Consider the following 17321-nt stretch of genomic DNA (forward strand, 5'->3'; position numbering starts at 1 on the left):
GCCAGTCCTTCTCCATCTCCTGTGTGGTTCCTTGATAAAGTTTCATAGATCTCTGTTCTGTTTCTCATCTCTTCTAATCTACACTCTCCTGGGATGAGGTCATCCACTCCCCTCCATACTTCAAATACCACCTGGATGCTAATGGTTCCCAAATCTAAAACCCCTGCTCAGATGTCTCTCCGGCACTCCAGACTTTTGGAATTTAAATAGTCCCTATGGTAGGAGGTGAGCATGACAACCACTCTTCTTTTCCTCATGCCAGTAACAGTCCTTGTCTCCATCTCTCCAGATGGCAGACAGTCCAAAATAGAACACTCTTTCGATCTTCATGTTCCATCGACTGCTCCATTTAAAATATTCTTCCCTAAACACCTGTTTTTCCTCCTTGGTTGGAGCCTAAGTAATATAATCCAGAATCCTAACACCAGAGCCAATTCTTGGTAAGCTGGGTTGTTGGTAGAGAAAGGAACCTTATAAAAGGGGACCTGAAATGCAGTTAGGGTAAGCTGAAGTGAATGCAAACTCACCTAAATTATTTGAGTGTCACCTTTCTTCCCTTTTGTTTTCCTGAACAATCATCTAATTGCAGCTCTGTGCTATATCAGCAGACTGACCCCTGTCTCCTAGGGTGATTTCTTTGGTGGTACACATATCTCTTTAATATGTACCCCTTTAGTTGGCATTTGTAGACTGTGGGACAACCCATGGAGAAGGGCATTACAGTAACATTCATCCCCTTATTCCTTATTTCCGGTTGCCTCTTCATATATCTGGTTTCTCCTACTTCCCAGTCTGGTGTGATGAAGTCCCAGCATGATTTTAGGCATGGCTAAAAGTGGTGTTAACAAAGCTAAGTCTTCTTGCAGGTTATGTCTGAGTACCTCTCATCCATGTCCCCGTAACCCCCAATACACCAAAGTGGGATCCATAGCATTCCTCATCTTCAGGTCCCAGCAAAGGTGGCCCAGAGTACTGGGGAACTAAGTGAATAAATGAGGTTTGGAGAAAGAGTGTCTATGTAATTACAGTTTCTCATCTCTCCCAATGTGGACAAGGCCTCACAAACTCCTCAGGTTGCCCTGTGTTAATAAATCCTCTAAATGTTCATTTCTCCTTCCTAATTGGAGACCATCATATGTTGGTATCTGAGAATCAGACAGTAATGATTCCAATTTTGCTCACTGCGGCTTCATGGACCAGCAAAACCCTTCTGTGATTGTTTCATGTGCTCCCACTCTGGGCTTCACAGTTATTAAAGGAATCCTGAAGGAAATCTGGCAATCGTTTGCTTTTCTTCCCAATAAAGTTTCTTCTTTCTTTAAAAGTTGGCTGTATCTCCAATTTGTACTGTAGCTAATCACTGTGCATTTCAGAATCTATGATCTTAACTAACTGCACCTGTTAAATGCAAAAGGATCACAGATTCTCATCAGGAGGTGAAGAGAAGTTGCAATGACCTTTAGAAGCTTACACCTTGTTACACTATCTTCTATGGTTCCATCTTTCATACCCCGGTCCTCCAGGCTAGAGCTCCCACGCCCTGTGCACCATGCCTCAAGCAGCCTAAGAAAGCAGGTCTCATGTCCTAACTAACTGACCTTGTAAAAGGTCCCTTGGAAGTCCCCAACACTCTCCTAGACCACACGCCAGGTTGCAGCTGTTCCTGCTCAATTGAGTTCCTAACTCCCCCATTCAGTTCCCAGACCACCTTTGCGCCATTCACCTTTCCTGGATGAAACGTCCTCATAGACTCTTCCCTCCCTCGGTATCCAATGGCTGAGGGAATGGCATCACCTTCCAACCCACAAACCATGCCAGAAAACTGGGAGTCATCCTGGACAATTTCTTTTCCTTCACACTCCAACACCCTGCCCCTTGAAGAAGTCATCACCAAGGCATGTCCATTTTACCTCTTACAAATTGTATCTCATCGCCAAAAGTACTCTAATGGTGGGTCACCTTCATTTCTTATCTGAACAACATAACTGTCTCCCAAGGGTGTTGCTCTTAACCCTGGGTGTGCTGGCCCTTTGGCAATGAGACACTATAAGCTCGTCTGCTTGAATTTATATTTCAGAAAGGTGCTCATATGTGATCAAGTTCACAGACTCATAGGCACTTTCTTTTTCTGATTGTCTTTCCTATTTTTAAGGTAATGTTGTTTTGAAGATCACCCCTGGAGACGGCTGTAGGTTTCCCGATGTGCCCCACACTGGCCAGCACTTCATATGTAATAGATCTCACATGAGTGCTGGGGGATACACAGCAGATAGGCATTGGCTGCAACTGCAGCAGGGCTCAGAGAATATTCTTGCCCATGGCTGCCCAGGGCTTAGAGCCACTCATTGCCTCAACAGCTTGGCCAAACCCAAGGACCATGTTTTTCTTTTGTTTTGAGACGAAGTCTTGCTCTGTCGCCCACGCTGGAGCGCAGTGGTGCGATCTCAGCTCACTGCAACCTCTGCCTACTGGGTTCAAGTGATTCTAGTGCCTCAGCCTCCCAGCTAGCTGGGATTACAGGTACCTGCCACCACGCCCAACAAATTTTTGTATTTTTAATAGAGATGGGTTTACACCATGTTGGCCAGGCTGGTTTTGAATTCCTGTCCTCAAGTGCTCTACCTGCGTTGGCCTCCCAAAGTGCTGGGATTACAGGCATGAGCCACCACACCCAGCCCCCAAAGAGCATGTTGAACAACTACCAGTTCTACTTTACACAGTACACAGTTTAGCTTATTTGACCTTCAAAATGATCTTAATTTACCAACAAGCAAATTAAGGTTCAGAGAAAATAAGTACCTGCTTCCAGTATACCCAGTGGGGCAATTTTGTGAGGCTGGTCTGATTTTAGGAGCCCCTCCTGTTTCAATGTATCCAACTGGGGAGTCAGCTATGGCAGGAAGAACGGAAGGGTCTCAGGTCTGAGTGAGGAGCTCCGTATGGGACCCATCTCTGCCCTAAGGGAGGCCAAAGTCTAGCAGAGGCTGACAATGCAAGGCGCTGACAGAGGAGTGACCATGACAGAGTGGCAGCTCAGAAGGAGCTGTGCATTCTACTGCAAGAGTGGAGATGGTCCTGGATGTGACCGATGTGAACTGGATGTCAGAGAGGTGGAGAATGGCATGCTTGGCGGAGAGAACAACATGGACTAGGGTCCCGTTTGCTCAGAGAAGGACAAAGAGTTGGGCGCTCACCTTCCCAATGTTCCACACTCCCTTCTAAACAAAGTCTAAATCCAGAGTGAAGACCTTCTTCACCTGGATCCTGCCTGCTTCTTTGCTTTTCTCCTCATCTCTCTGTCCCCACTCACTGAGCTACTTGTTGCTCCTTGAACACACCCTGTACCTTCTCTCTGTGTGTTTTTGCACACGCTGCTCTTTCTTCTAGGTTACACTCTTCCCTTCTTCACTAACTCCGCCTCATTCCCTAGGTCTCAATTTAAGCAACACTGTCTCCCGGAAACCCTCCCAGCTTCTGAGCTCACCAGACTACCGATGGCTGCCTCTCTACTGAACTCTCATGGAAACCTCTGAACAAGTTGGCCAAACACAGGCTCATTGGCACCTTTTCTTTTTCTGATTATCTTTCCTGTAGACCTTTACCATCTAAAATGGCAGTCAATAGCCATATATGGCTCCTGAAATTTAAATTAAAATAAAATTTTAAAAAATCAGTTTCCCAGTTGTACTAGCCATATATCCGGTATATGGTGCTCAATGGTCATATGTGTTCAGTGGCAGTCATTCCACACAGCACACATATAGGACATTTCTGTAACTGCAGAAAATTCTATTGAACAGCACTCTTTTCAGAGTAACAGGTAGTTGAAGGCAGGGTCTACAATGTGCATCTCTATAGTCCCAGCACCTAATATCTACCAGGTGGGCAAAATAGATTTGCTGAACTAAATACATACTTTAGTAACTTTATATATATATATATATATAAAGTAGTTTATATATTTTATATATAACTAGTTTATATATATACTTTAGTAACTAGACATATATATAAATATATATACATTTATATATAGATATAACTAGTTACTGAAGTATGTATTTAGTATGTATAAATACATATATATATGTATGTATGATGCCAGACACCATCCCACGTAAAGGGAATTCAGTAGTATCAAGCCTTCAGATTTCTTGGAGCTCACAGCCTGTTGAGGGGTATGTAGAAACAACAGAAAACAAAACAAAAAATATATATAAACAGCTGTATAACACAAGTAAAGGCTCAAGAAAGAACTATGAAGGAAATATATAGGTCACTGTTGAGTAAAACCTGGTAAAGGGGCAGATGGAAATTAAAGGAAACCAGAAACAAGGCTAAGGACAGATTCTGATGAGCCTTGAATTCCATGCTAAGAAGCTTGTACTTAATGCAATGGAAAACCAATGACCCATTTAAGAATTTTAAGCAGGAAAGTTAACTTGATCCAATTTATGCTTCCGAAGGATCATTCCAGCAGTTCAGTGGAGGGTGGATTGAAGGATGAGAAGCTGCGGCAAGCACTGCAGCAAGCACCCCAGCAAGCATATCCCAGCAGGCGCAGGGCCACAGGATGAGGCTGGAAAGTGGTAATGGGGGAGGAGGAGAAGGAGCCTGCCCCAGGTTCTGAAGTCCAGCGGACCAGTCTCCATGACTGATTAGACGGGAAGGAGAGGAAAGAGGGGGAAAGAGCATTTCCAAGGAAGTCTTCAGGGATCAGGGGATGGTCTGTTATAGAACCTGGGGCTCTACCCCCAGCCTCACTTCAGGGATTGCATTATAGGTGACTAATTCATGGCCAAGTTACTTTCTTATGAAGGTTACTACAGATCAGTCACACATCAGTGTGACAGGTGGGGTGTGGGGGAAGAAGGCTCAGCATGTTCAAACCAGAACTGAATATTAGATTCTAGTCACTATTTGATTGATCTTTTAAGCAATTCTGGGATTCTGTCACTTAAAAACCAATAAATCTTTGAAGGCCCAAGGAAAGCAATACAAAAGCAATAAATCTCCATTGTGGAGTATTAGAAAAATAGGCCAAGCTGCTGAGGTGGTTTGGCTGGAGGGACGAGGGTGTGGGAGCCCCACACAGCAACAGTCCTCCCTGCCACACCTTGCCCCCCTGCACACTCAGTTCTACCAGATAGAGTCAGATCCATGGGGCTTCAGAGGAGCAGTAAGTGGCAGAGCAGGGGCTGGAGTTTGGCTTAGCCAGGATTGGAGCATTATTGGTAGCAAGAAGAGCCTACCTGAGTGGGGTCTGAAGGCCAAAGTTTCCGTGTGAGTCTGTGTGAGAACACACAGCTCCACTCAGAGAGGGACTTACTGAAGCTCACAAGTGATAGACCGGGCTCACACAAGGCAGAGCTGGAGGACCCGAGAATTCCTCTTGCTCTTCTTGCCCTGGTTGGTGGAGGTTTACTCCATAGCACCCCCACAAAAGGGCCACCCAGTCATCACGTGACATACCAGGCAGAGGAACTCAGAACTTCTCAGGGGAGCCATGAACTCAGAGCCAGGATACTAGGTCTATGCACTGGCTTTACCTGTAATGAGCCCCACAAGCTTGGGCCAATCAGTTAACATCTTAGACTTCAGTTTCCTGCTCCAAAATGGAAATGGTATTTCCCAGCCAGCTGACTCACCAGGTAGGTGAGGATCAGATAATACAACAGAAGTAAAGGAACAATTAATGGTACATGCCAGTTCAGAAAACTATCAACTGTAAAATCTGATTCGAAGCGTCCTTAACCCAGTGCATCTAGTGAGTCCTTTGAGTCCCGGGATCATAGAGTGTCCATATTGTTTTTCTCACATCCTTCACCTCCCCAACTCACAGAACTGCACACTGCTGTGCTTTCCTGGGTGGTGCTCATCTCACCAGCCAGTCTACTGCTTCTTTCAATCACTACAGTCAATGTACCTGTGGTTTCATGTCATCTTACAGTGGAACTGCAGAAGCAGCCCAATGCCCCTAGGTTGCAAGAAACATAACCCGAGCACACCAGATGAACCAGGCATGACACAATTGGTGGAACCTAGGTGCTTGGACGAAGGAATGGGGATGGATTAAGAAGTCAACACCACATGGCATGATCCATGATCCAATAGCATCACCTCATGACATGATCCAGTCAGATCCAGCCTCCCACATCACAAAATTGCAAATGTCCAATCAGATCACGCGATTACCTTCTGTCTGTCAAACCTGTCCCTGCCTCCAAAAGCCTGACTCCTGTCTCCTTGTTCGGCAGCCTTGCAATATACTTTTCTCTCTACAAAAACACAGTGCTTCTGAGTTTGGCTTTCTATTGTGCACGGGCAAACAGACCAAGTTCTGTTCAGTGACACTGTTTTGCTAATTTCATGATTTTGTTCGTTTGTGTGTTTGCTTAATGCCCCACCTCCCTGCCTCACTCACAGTTTCCTGGAGCCTCAGGAGGGCACAGGTGTGGCTATCTTGTTCCTTGCTGTATCCCTATTGCTTAGCTCACTTTCCTAAACATAGTAAGTGTTCAATAAATATTTGTTGCATGACCTAGTGGTCAACTACCTCTCATATAACATCCTACTACCCAGAGTTCAAGGTGAATGAAGGTCAAGATAACTGAAATTCATTGTGATATTTCCACTTCTGTCCTTCCAGTTGTCCTTAAAGTCATGCTGGGTGGCATTGGTTAGTCACTTCCCCTTCTAGTCAAATGCTCAAGAAACAGTCTGGAAATAATTCCAGAAACTGAGTATACACCCACCCTCAATGCTCCAGAGCCTTGAGATGAAAAGCAGCCAGACAGTTCCAGACACCAACCATTTCCCCTTTGAGCAGTGACATTTCTGTTTTTTTTTTTTTGAAAAAAAAATGTCACCAAAATGTATCATGCACACCTTTCTCCTAGGTGGTGGTATAGTATAGTAAAATGCATGTTGGCTTTGGGTCATTTGAACTAAGTTTAAATTTTGCCTGTACCACTTGCTTGCTTTATAGCCTGAGTCAACTGACTTAGCTTCTGTTTGTCTCAATTTCTATATTTGCAAAATGAGGAGACTATTATACAATGTTGCGAGAATACAGGTAGTGTTATATATAGAGACAAGCTGGCAGCAAGTGCTTGTTCCTTAAATGAAAGCTAGCAGGCTCCTGTAAGTTGCAGACCCATATTTTCAGGGTAAACCAGGACCAAGTAATAAACAGGCATGGCTGTGAGGGATGACAGCATGTAGGCCTACTTGATTTTTGAGTCCCTGTGTCTGTTTTGTAGAGTTGTGCTATTCCTTTGCACCCTGACAACTGTCATTTCTCATTGCCACTGGGAAACTTTCATCCCCTTATCCCTCCTCATAATTTGCTGAATGTTAGGATGTATGAGCTTGTTAAATAGATGTGCAAAGAGTATAGCGATTCAGAGGGAAAGTGTAAGGGCTCCTCTGTGTGGGAACTGGAAAAGTTCTCATGTGCATTTTGGTTTGGGCTACTCAGAGGCCCCCTTTGCAGGGGGTGAAGGAGCTTGGACCCTGGCTGGGGTCAGGAAGGCCTGGATATCAGGCCTGCCTTACTCTTGGTATTTCCATGTTTTGTTCAGTCTCTATGAAATAGTTACTGGCCCTACTTGACAGATAAGGAGAGTTGATCTCAGAGAGTGAGATTAAGCATCTTGTCTGAGGTCACGCAGTTGTTACCACGGGATCTGACGCCAGGTTTGTTGCCACCAAACTCTTATTCTTTCCATGGCCCCACCCACAGCCAGAACACTGGGAAGCTGGCCTAAATCCAAACACATTGAAAGGCTATGGTCGACGGCTGGATTGGGTCCCTTAGCTGAACGTTTTATAGGCTTAGTTACCTCGGCACACTGTATCAAGATCATAGACTTTGGGTCAGATCAGGGCTGTATTCTGGGTTAGCTGTTAACTTGCTGTGCAACCCTGAACAAGCCTCTTCCCTTCTCTGGGCTGTACTTTTGCTATCTGGGAAGCTTTCTAAGATTTTGAAACAGTGACCAATACTATGGTATAAAAGAAAAGAGAATTGTGAAAGGGAGGAAGGCACTGGTGGCCAAAGTGGAATATGATTTGACACCTGGGGGACCTGCCTTCAAACTCAGCTTTCCTACTGTCTGTATGCCCTTGGGCATTTCTGTGCCTCAGTTTCTTCACGTGCATCTGAAAATGAGGATAATATCTCACAGAATATCGAGAAAATTAAATGGCAATGTTAGATCAGAGTAACTGGAAGAAAAGCAGGGGATTCATAACTGAATTTGACTTAAGACCCAACCATCTGCTTTGACTTATCACACGTAGGGTTGCCCTGGAACTACCAATGTGTAAAATATAAGACAAATACTCTCTGGTCAGATGCCCCGTAAACATTACCAACACATGTTGCAATGACTGAAGATTCACCTGACTTAGGGGGAACATTGTCCAAAGTCTTCAGACTACATAGGAACTTCCAAATTGGTGGTGGCTGGTTCTGTCTGCTTCAATGCCTATCATTTCTAGATGAAGCTGGATACGGGATGGACAATGGCTATCTAGACCATCTCAAAAGCCCCCTTCTGGGCTGGTGTCCTAGCCTCCAGTGACAAAAGGAGTGAGGCTCCACGCATTTCTCCGGTAGCTGCCCATGCCCTTCAAACAGGCCTGAGCCTCTCAAACACACTCCCATTCTCATCCCAGCACTCCCACCTTAATGTTTATGTTAAAGCAAACAACCACCCTGGTTGCTCCCTGTTACAGCACGCCATCTCTCTCCTCCATGCCTGTGCTCACACTGGACACTCTTACAACATTGGTGAAATCTTACACATCATTTAAGATACAGCTCAGTGTCTCCTCCACTGGGAATTCTGTCCTCTGAGCTCTTATAATGACCTACGCATATCTCCACAAGGACACACTGTACTGTAATTAGGTTTCTGTCTCCCCAACGAGAGTTTGACTTTCTTTAGGAAATGACTTATCCACGGCTAGTTCACTGCTATGTTTCCAAGCACTTAAGACTTGCCTGAGACAGGGTGGATTCTTCTTTTTTTTTTTTTATTATACTTTAAGTTCTAGGGTACATGTGCATAACATGCAGGTTTGTTACATATGTATACTTGTGCCATGTTGGTGTGCTGTACCCATCAACTCGTCAGCACCCATCAATTCGTTATTTATATCATGTATAACTCCCAATGCAATCCCTCCCCCCTCCCCATCTTAATACAAATGTTTGTTGAATGAACGAATAGTTTTTAGGCCCTGGGCCCCGCCTCATTCCTGGTACATAACATACTCAGTTTATGCTTGATGAACTGAACTGAGCAATTTGAAAGTTGTTCCACTCAATGCTTTGCTTCATTTTAAGGGACTGTAGTCCTCTTTCCTGGAGTTCTGGGCAAAACCGACAGTCAATATTGCTGCCCTTGGGCAAAGGGTAGCTTGTTTAAAAGAGATGCCCATGCTCCTGATATCATGAACTGACACTGGTCAGTTTAGCTATGGAGATGCCTCAGTGTATTCCTGAACTCCAACCATCTTTGGTAAAACCAGCAGTTTTACCTTGATAGCAAGTGTCCCTATGGGACTCTAGCACCCTACAGCCTTAAACTGGACCAGCCCCCAGGTCTTGTCAGATTTGTGATATCTGATCAGGTTATTTTCAGAATTCAGCAAGTCTGTCTATCTGGCTGTTACTGACAGTGACACAAAGAAAAGTAACCTTGCCAGGAGACTGTGTTCCAGGCCACCAACCCCACTAACTAAATTTACCATAAACATGTTCCAGGAAGTTTCCTTCTAGACCATCTCAGGTCCCGATTAGGATTTTTTGTTTGTTTGTTTGTTTTTTGAGACAGGGTCTCACTCTATTGCCCAGGCTGGAGTGCAGTGGCATGATCACAGCTCACTGCGGTCTCCGTCTTCCAGGCTCAAGCAATCTTTCCACATCATCCTCTCAAGTAGCTGGGACTCCAGGTGCGTGCTATCACATCCAGCTAATTAAACATTTTTTTTTCTTTGTAGAGACGGGGTCTCCATATGTTGCCCAGGTTTGCCTTGAACTCAGGGGCTCCCTTTGAACTGGGCTTGGGGCTGCTGACCTCCTTGCTCCCAGGAAGTTTTGTTCCTGGCCAGTCCTGCCCATGGGTATTGCCGGTCACATGATTCAACTGGAGGCCCATGTGGCACAGAGAAGGAAAACCACAGACTCCAAGTGAAGAACTGTCCTCACCTGACAGGGGCTCCCCGGGACTGAGCGGGTTTCAGCATCACTGTGATGGTCGTGTCTGTCTCATTCAGTGGGGTGTCTGTGTCGTACTCAGGCATGGATGGAGCTGGAAAGGAAACAGAGAGTGAAGGTGAGTTCAGGACAGGTGCCCAACCGGCTCCCCACCGCCCCTTGCTGCCATCCTTAAAGACACAGCATGACCAGAGGGAGGACGTTTAGGAAAGGGGTTGGATAAGAAGCCTTCCAGGCCTTCAGTAAAGCAGGCCCTGATGCCCCACCTGCCCACAGTAGGTTTCTTCAAGGTGCAGTAGTGTAGGGAAGGGTAGTAATGGTGTGTCCAGGAACCTGCATGAACCAAAACGTTCCACACCTAATAAACATGTGGAGGGAATGTAAGTACTAACAAAGAAGTGAAACCAGAATCAACCTTGCTAAACACATTTAAAATGCAAATTAAATCAATTATGAACTATTTCCCCCACCCTGTTTTTTTTTTAATTCATGAGACCCCCCCCTTCCCTCATACTCAGCTGATAGGAATGCAACTATATCTATTCCTTTGGGAAGGTAATTTAGCCATTTGTAGTAACAGCTATTAAAACCCACATCCTTTTTAATTCAGTTTTTCCAAATTCTGAATTTAATTCTAAAGTTATAATCCAAACCAATGAATGAAACTTTATTTTGGGGGGGCGGAGCAAGATGGCCGAATAGGAACAGCTCCAGTCTCCAACTCCCAGCGCGAGTAACACAGAAGACCGGTGATTTCTGCATTTTCAACTGAGGTACTGGGGTCATCTCTCTAGGGAGTGCCGGACAATCGGTGCTGGTCAGCTGCTGCAGCCTGACCAGCGTGAGCTGAAGCAGGGCGAGGCATCGCCTCACCTGGAAGCGCAAGGGGGAAGGAAATCCTTTTCCTAGCCAGGGGAACTGAGACACACAACACCTGGAAAATCGGGTAACTCCCACCCCAATACTGCGCTTTAAGGAACAGGCACACCAGGAGAATATATCCCACACCTGGCCGGGAGGGTCCCACGCCCACGGAGCCTCCCTCACTGCTAACACAGCCGTAGTCTGCGGCGATCTATCCGCAAGGCAGCAGCGAGGCTGGGGAGGGGCGCCGCCATTGCTGAGGCTTAAGTAGGTAAACAAAGCCGCTGGGAAGCTCGAACTGGGTGGAGCTCACGCAGCTCAAGGAAACCTGCCTGTCTCTGTAGACTCCACCTCTGGGGACAGCCCACAGCTGAGGTCCAATAGGGAAAGCAGCGGGGGCGGTGCAGAGGCGAACGACTCTGTCTGACAGCTTTGGGGAGAGCCGTGGATCTCCCAAGCGGAGGTTGAGATCCGAGAACGACAGACTGCCTGCTCAGGTGGGTCCCTGACCCCTGAGTAGCCTAGCTGGGAGACATCCCCCACTAGGGGCAGTCTGACACCCCACACCTCACAGGGTGGTCATCCCTGAGAGGAAACTTCCAAAGGAAGAATCAGACAGGTACACTCGCTGTTCAGCAATATTCTATCTTCGGCAACCTCTGCTGCTGATACCCAGGCAAACAGGGTCTGGAGTGGACCTCAAGCAATCTCCAACAGACCAACAGACAGTCCTTCTGACTGTCAGACGGAAAACTATCAAACAGGAAGGACACCTATACCAAAACCCCATCAGTACGTCACCATCATCAAAGACCAGAGACAGATAAAACCACAAAGATGGGGAAAAAGCAGGGCAGAAAAGCTGGAAATTCAAAAAATAAGAGCGCATCTCCCCCTGCAAAGGAGCGCAGCCCATCGCCAGCAACGGATCAAAGCTGGTCAGAGAATGACTTTGACGAGATGAGAGAAGGGCTTCAGTCCATCAAACTTCTCAGAGCTAAAGGAGGAATTACGTACCCAGCGCAAAGAAACTAAAAATCTTGAAAAAAAGTGGAAGAATTGACAGCTAGACTAATTAATGCAGAGAAGATCATAAACGAAATGACAGAGATGAAAACCATGACACGAGAAATACGTGACAAATGCACAAGCTTCAGTAACCGACTCGATCAACTGGAAGAAAGAGTATCAGCGATTGAGGATCAAATGAATGAAATGAAGCGAGAAGAGAAACCAAAAGAAAAAGAAGAAAAAGAAATGAACAAAGCCTGCAAGAAGTATGGGATTATGTAAAAGACCAAATCTACGTCTGATTGGGGTGCCTGAAAGTGAGGGGGAAAATGGAACCAAGTTGGAAAACACTCTTCAGGATATCATCCAGGAGAACTTCCCCAACCTAGTAGGGCAGGCCAACATTCAAATTCAGGAATACAGAGAACGCCACAAAGATACTCCTCCAGAAGAGCAACTCCAAGACACATAATTGCCAGATTCACCAAGTTGAAATGAAGGAAAAAATCTTAAGGGCAGCCAGAGAGAAAGGTCGGGTTACCCACAAAGGAAGCCCATCAGACTAACAGCAGATCTCTCGGCAGAAACTCTACAAGCCAGAAGAGAGTGGGGGCCAATATTCAACGTTCTTAAAGAAAAGAATTTTCAACCCAGAATTTCATATCCAGCCAAACTAAGTTTCATCAGTGAAGGAGAAATAAAATCCTTTACAGATAAGCAAATGCTTAGAGATTTTGTCACCACCAGGCCTGCCTTACAAGAGACCCTGAAGGAAGCCCTAAACATGGAAAGGAACAACCGGTACCAGCCATTGCAAAAACATGCCAAAATGTAAAGACCATCGAGGCTAGGAAGAAACTGCATCAACTAATGAGCAAAATAACCAGTTAATATCATAATGACAGGATCAAGTTCACACATAACAATATTAACCTTAAATGTAAATGGACTAAATGCTCCAATTAAAAGACACAGACTGGCAAACTGGATAAAGAGTCAAGACCCATCAGTCTGCTGTATTCAGGAGACCCATCTCACATGCAGAGACATACATAGGCTCAAAATAGGGATGGAGAAGATCTACCAAGCAAATGGAGAACAAAAAAAAGCAGGGTTGCAATCCTAGTCTCTGATAAAACAGACTTTAAACCATCAAAGATCAAAAGAGACAAAGAAGGCCATTACATATGGTAAAGGGATCAATTCAACAGGAAGAGCTAACTCTCCTAAATATATATGCACCCAATACAGGAGCACCCAGATTCATAAAGCAAGTCCTTAGAGACCTACAAAGAGACTTAGACTCCCATACAATAATAATGGGAGACTTCAACACTCCACTGTCAACATTAGACAGATCAACGAGACAGAAAGTTAACAAGGATATCCAGGAATTGAACTCATCTCTGCACCAAGCGGACCTAATAGACATCTATAGAACTCTCCACCCCAAATCAACAGAATATACATTCTTCTCAGCACCACATCGCACTTATTCCAAAATTGACCACATAATTGGAAGTAAAGCACTCCTCAGCAAATGTACAAGAACAGAAATTAAACAAACTGTCTCTCAGACCACAGTGCAATCAAACTAGAACTCAGGACTAAGAAACTCAATCAAAACCGCTCAACTACATGGAAACTGAACAACCTGCTCCTGAATGACTACTGGGTACATAACGAAATGAAAGCAGAAATAAGATGTTCTTTGAAACCAATGAGAACAAAGATACAACATACCAGAATCTCTGGGACACATTTAAAGCAGTGTGTAGAGGGAAATTTATAGCACTAAATGCCCACAAGAAAGCAGGAAAGATCTAAAATTGACACTCTAACATCACAATTAAAAGAACTAGAGAGGCAAGAGCAAACACATTCAAAAGCTAGCAGAAGGCAAGAAATACTAAGATCAGAGCAGAACTGAAGGAGATAGAGACACAAAAAACCCTCCAAAAAATCAATGAATCCAGGAGTTGGTTTTTTGAAAAGATCAACAAAATTGACAGACCGCTAGCAAGACTAATAAAGAAGAAAAGAGAGAGAATCAAATAGACGCAATAAAAAATGATAAAGGGATATCACCACCACCCCACAGAAATACAAACAACCATCAGAGAATACTATAAATGCCTCTACGCAAATCAACTAGAAAATCTAGAAGAAATGGATAATTCCTGGACACTTACACTCTCCCAAGACTAAACCAGAAGAAGTTGAATCCCTGAATAGACCAATAGCAGGCTCTGAAATTGAGGCAACAATTATAGCCTACCCACCAAAAAAGTCCAGGACCAGATGGATTCACAGCTGAATTCTACCAGAGGTACAAGGAGGAGCTGGTACCATTCCTTCTGAAACTATTCCAATCAATAGAAAAGAGAGGAATCCTCCCTAACTCATTTTATGAGGCCAACATCATCCTGATACCAAAGCCTGGCAGAGACACAACAAAAAAAGAGAATTTTAGACCAATATCCCTGATGAACATCGATGCAAAAATCCTCAATAAAATACTGGCAAACCGGATTCAGCAGCACATCAAAAAGCTTATCCACCATGATCAAGTGGGCTTCATCCCTGGGATGCAAGGCTGGTTCAACATTCGCAAATCAATAAACGTAATCCAGCATATAAACAGAACCAAAGACAAGAACCACATGATTATCTCAATAGATGCAGAAAAGGCTTTTGACAAAATTCAACAGCCCTTTATGCTAAAAACGCTCAATAAATTCGGTATTGATGGAACGTACCTCAAAATAATAAGAGCTATTTATGACAAACCCACAGCTAATATCATACTGAATGGGCAAAAACTGGAAAAATTCCCTTTGAAAACTGGCACAAGACAGGGATGCCCTCTCTCACCACTCCTATTCAACATAGTGTTGGAAGTTCTGGCTAGGGCAATCAGGCAAGAGAAAGAAATCAAGGGTATCCAGTTAGGAAAAGAAGAAGTCAAATTGTCCCTGTTTGCAGATGACATGATTGTATATTTAGAAAACCCCATCGTCTCAGCCCAAAATCTCCTTAAGCTGATAAGCAACTTCAGCAAAGTCTCAGGATACAAATTAATGTGCAAAAATCACAAGCATTCTTATACACCAGTAACAGACAAGCAGAGAGCCAAATCAGGAATGAACTTCCATTCACAATTGCTTCAAAGAAATAAAATACCTAGGAATCCAGCTTACAAGGGATGTAAAGGACCTCTTCAAGGAGAACTACAAACCACTGCTCAGTGAAATCAAAGAGGACACAAACAAATGGAAGAACATACCATGCTCATGGATAGGAAGAATCAATATCGTGAAAATGGCCATACTGCCCAAGGTGATTTATAGATTCAATGCCATCCCCATCAAGCTACCAATGACTTTCTTCACAGAATTGGAAAAAACTGCTTTAAAGTTCATATGGAACCAAAAAGAGCCCGCATTGCCAAGACAATCCTAGGTCAAAAAGACAAAGCTGGAGGCGTCACGCTACCTGACTTCAAACTATACTACAAGGCTACAGTAACCAAAACAGCATGGTACTGGTACCACAACAGAGATATAGACCAATGGAACAGAACAGAGTCCTCAGAAATAATACCACACATCTACAGCCATCTGATCTTTGACAAACCTGACAGAAACAAGAAATGGGGAAGGATTCCCTATTTAATAAATGGTGCTGGGAAAATTGGCTAGCCATAAGTAGAAAGCTGAAACTGGATCCTTTCCTTACCCCTTATACGAAATTAATTCAAGATGGATTAGAGACTTAAATGTTAGACCTAATACCATAAAAACCCTAGAAGAAAATCTAGGTAGTACCATTCAGGACATAGGCATGGGCAAGGACTTCATGTCTAAAACACCAAAAGCAACGGCAGCAAAAGCCAAAATTGACAAATGGGATCTCATTAAACTAAAGAGCTTTTGCACAGCAAAAGAAACTACCATCAGAGTGAACAGGCAACCTACAGAATGGGAGAAAATTTTTGCAACCTACTCATCTGACAAAGGGCTAATATCCAGAATCTACAAAGAACTCAAACAAATATACAAGAAAAAAACAAACACCCCATCAAAAGTGGGAAAGGATATGAACAGACATTTCTCAAAGAAGACATCCATACAGCCAACAGACACATGAAAAATGCTCATCATCACTCGCCATCAGAGAAATGCAAATCAAAACCACAATGAGATACCATCTCACACCAGTTAGAATGGCAATCATTAAGAAGTCAGGAAACAACAGATGTTGGAGAGGATGTGGAGAAATAGGAACACTTTTACACTGTTGGTGGGATTGTAAACTAGTTCAACCATTATGGAAAACAGTATGGCGATTCCTCAAGGATCTAGAACTAGATGTACCATATGACCCAGCCATCCCACTACTGGGTATATACCCAAGGATTATAAATTACTCTACTACAAAGACACATGCACACGTATGTTTATTGCGGCACTATTCACAATAGCAAAGACTTGGAATCAACCCAAATGTCCATCTGTGACAGACTGGATTAAGAAAATGTGGCACATATACACCATGGAATACTATGCAGCCATCAAAAAGGATGAGTTTGCGTCCTTTGTAGGGACATGGATGCAGCTGGAAACCATCATTCTTAGCAAACTATCACAAGAAGAGAAAACAAACACCGCATGTTCTCACTCATAGGTGGGAACTGAACAATGAGATCACTTGGACTCGGGAAGGGGAACATCACACACTGGGGCCTATCATGGGGAGGGGGAGGAGGGAGGGATTGCATTGGGGAGTTATACATGATATAAACGTTATGCACATGTACCCTAGAACTTAAAGTATAATAAAAAATAAAAAAAGAAAAAAAAAAAAAGAAACTTTATTTTGTAACATGTTTATTGAAGCGTTATTTTGTAAAAACATGGAAGCACCAAATATATCCTAGCACAGGGGAATGTATAATTAAATTATGTCCATCCACTTGACAGAACATTATAACAAAAGCAATGTATCAACATAGGAAATACTTATGGGATAAAGATAAGAGAAAACATTAAGCTACAAAAAAACCATGTTTTTCTGGAAAACCATGTGCAAAATATGTATGTATGCAGACCAGAATTGCATAGATATTTAGGATAATGAAAGCCGTAGAAAAGGTTCTGAAATAATTCTTCATTGTTGCTGTCTAGTGGCAGAGGGGGCCCTACTGGGGATGGCAGTG

At 43.9% G+C, this 17321-nt stretch overlaps 1 protein-coding gene across 1 annotated transcript in view; it reads right to left on the reverse strand.

The window, feature by feature from the left end:
- Window positions 1–213: 213 nt before the first annotated feature.
- The window catches only part of LOC117068314 (receptor-type tyrosine-protein phosphatase T-like), a 141661-nt gene continuing 124553 nt past the window's right edge, over window positions 214–17321 (reverse strand). Inside the window, exons 6-8 of the mRNA XM_033185380.1 lie at window positions 10220–10322; window positions 1724–1874; window positions 214–396 (exon numbers count right to left, since the gene is read on the reverse strand). Coding sequence (XP_033041271.1) covers window positions 214–396; window positions 1724–1874; window positions 10220–10322 — 437 coding nt within the window. The remainder of the gene's footprint in view (window positions 397–1723; window positions 1875–10219; window positions 10323–17321) is intronic.

This window comes from Trachypithecus francoisi, unplaced genomic scaffold, assembly GCF_009764315.1.
Source record: "Trachypithecus francoisi isolate TF-2019V2 unplaced genomic scaffold, Tfra_2.0 Lachesis_group21, whole genome shotgun sequence".
In the NCBI taxonomy this organism is placed as follows: Eukaryota; Metazoa; Chordata; class Mammalia; order Primates; family Cercopithecidae; genus Trachypithecus; species Trachypithecus francoisi.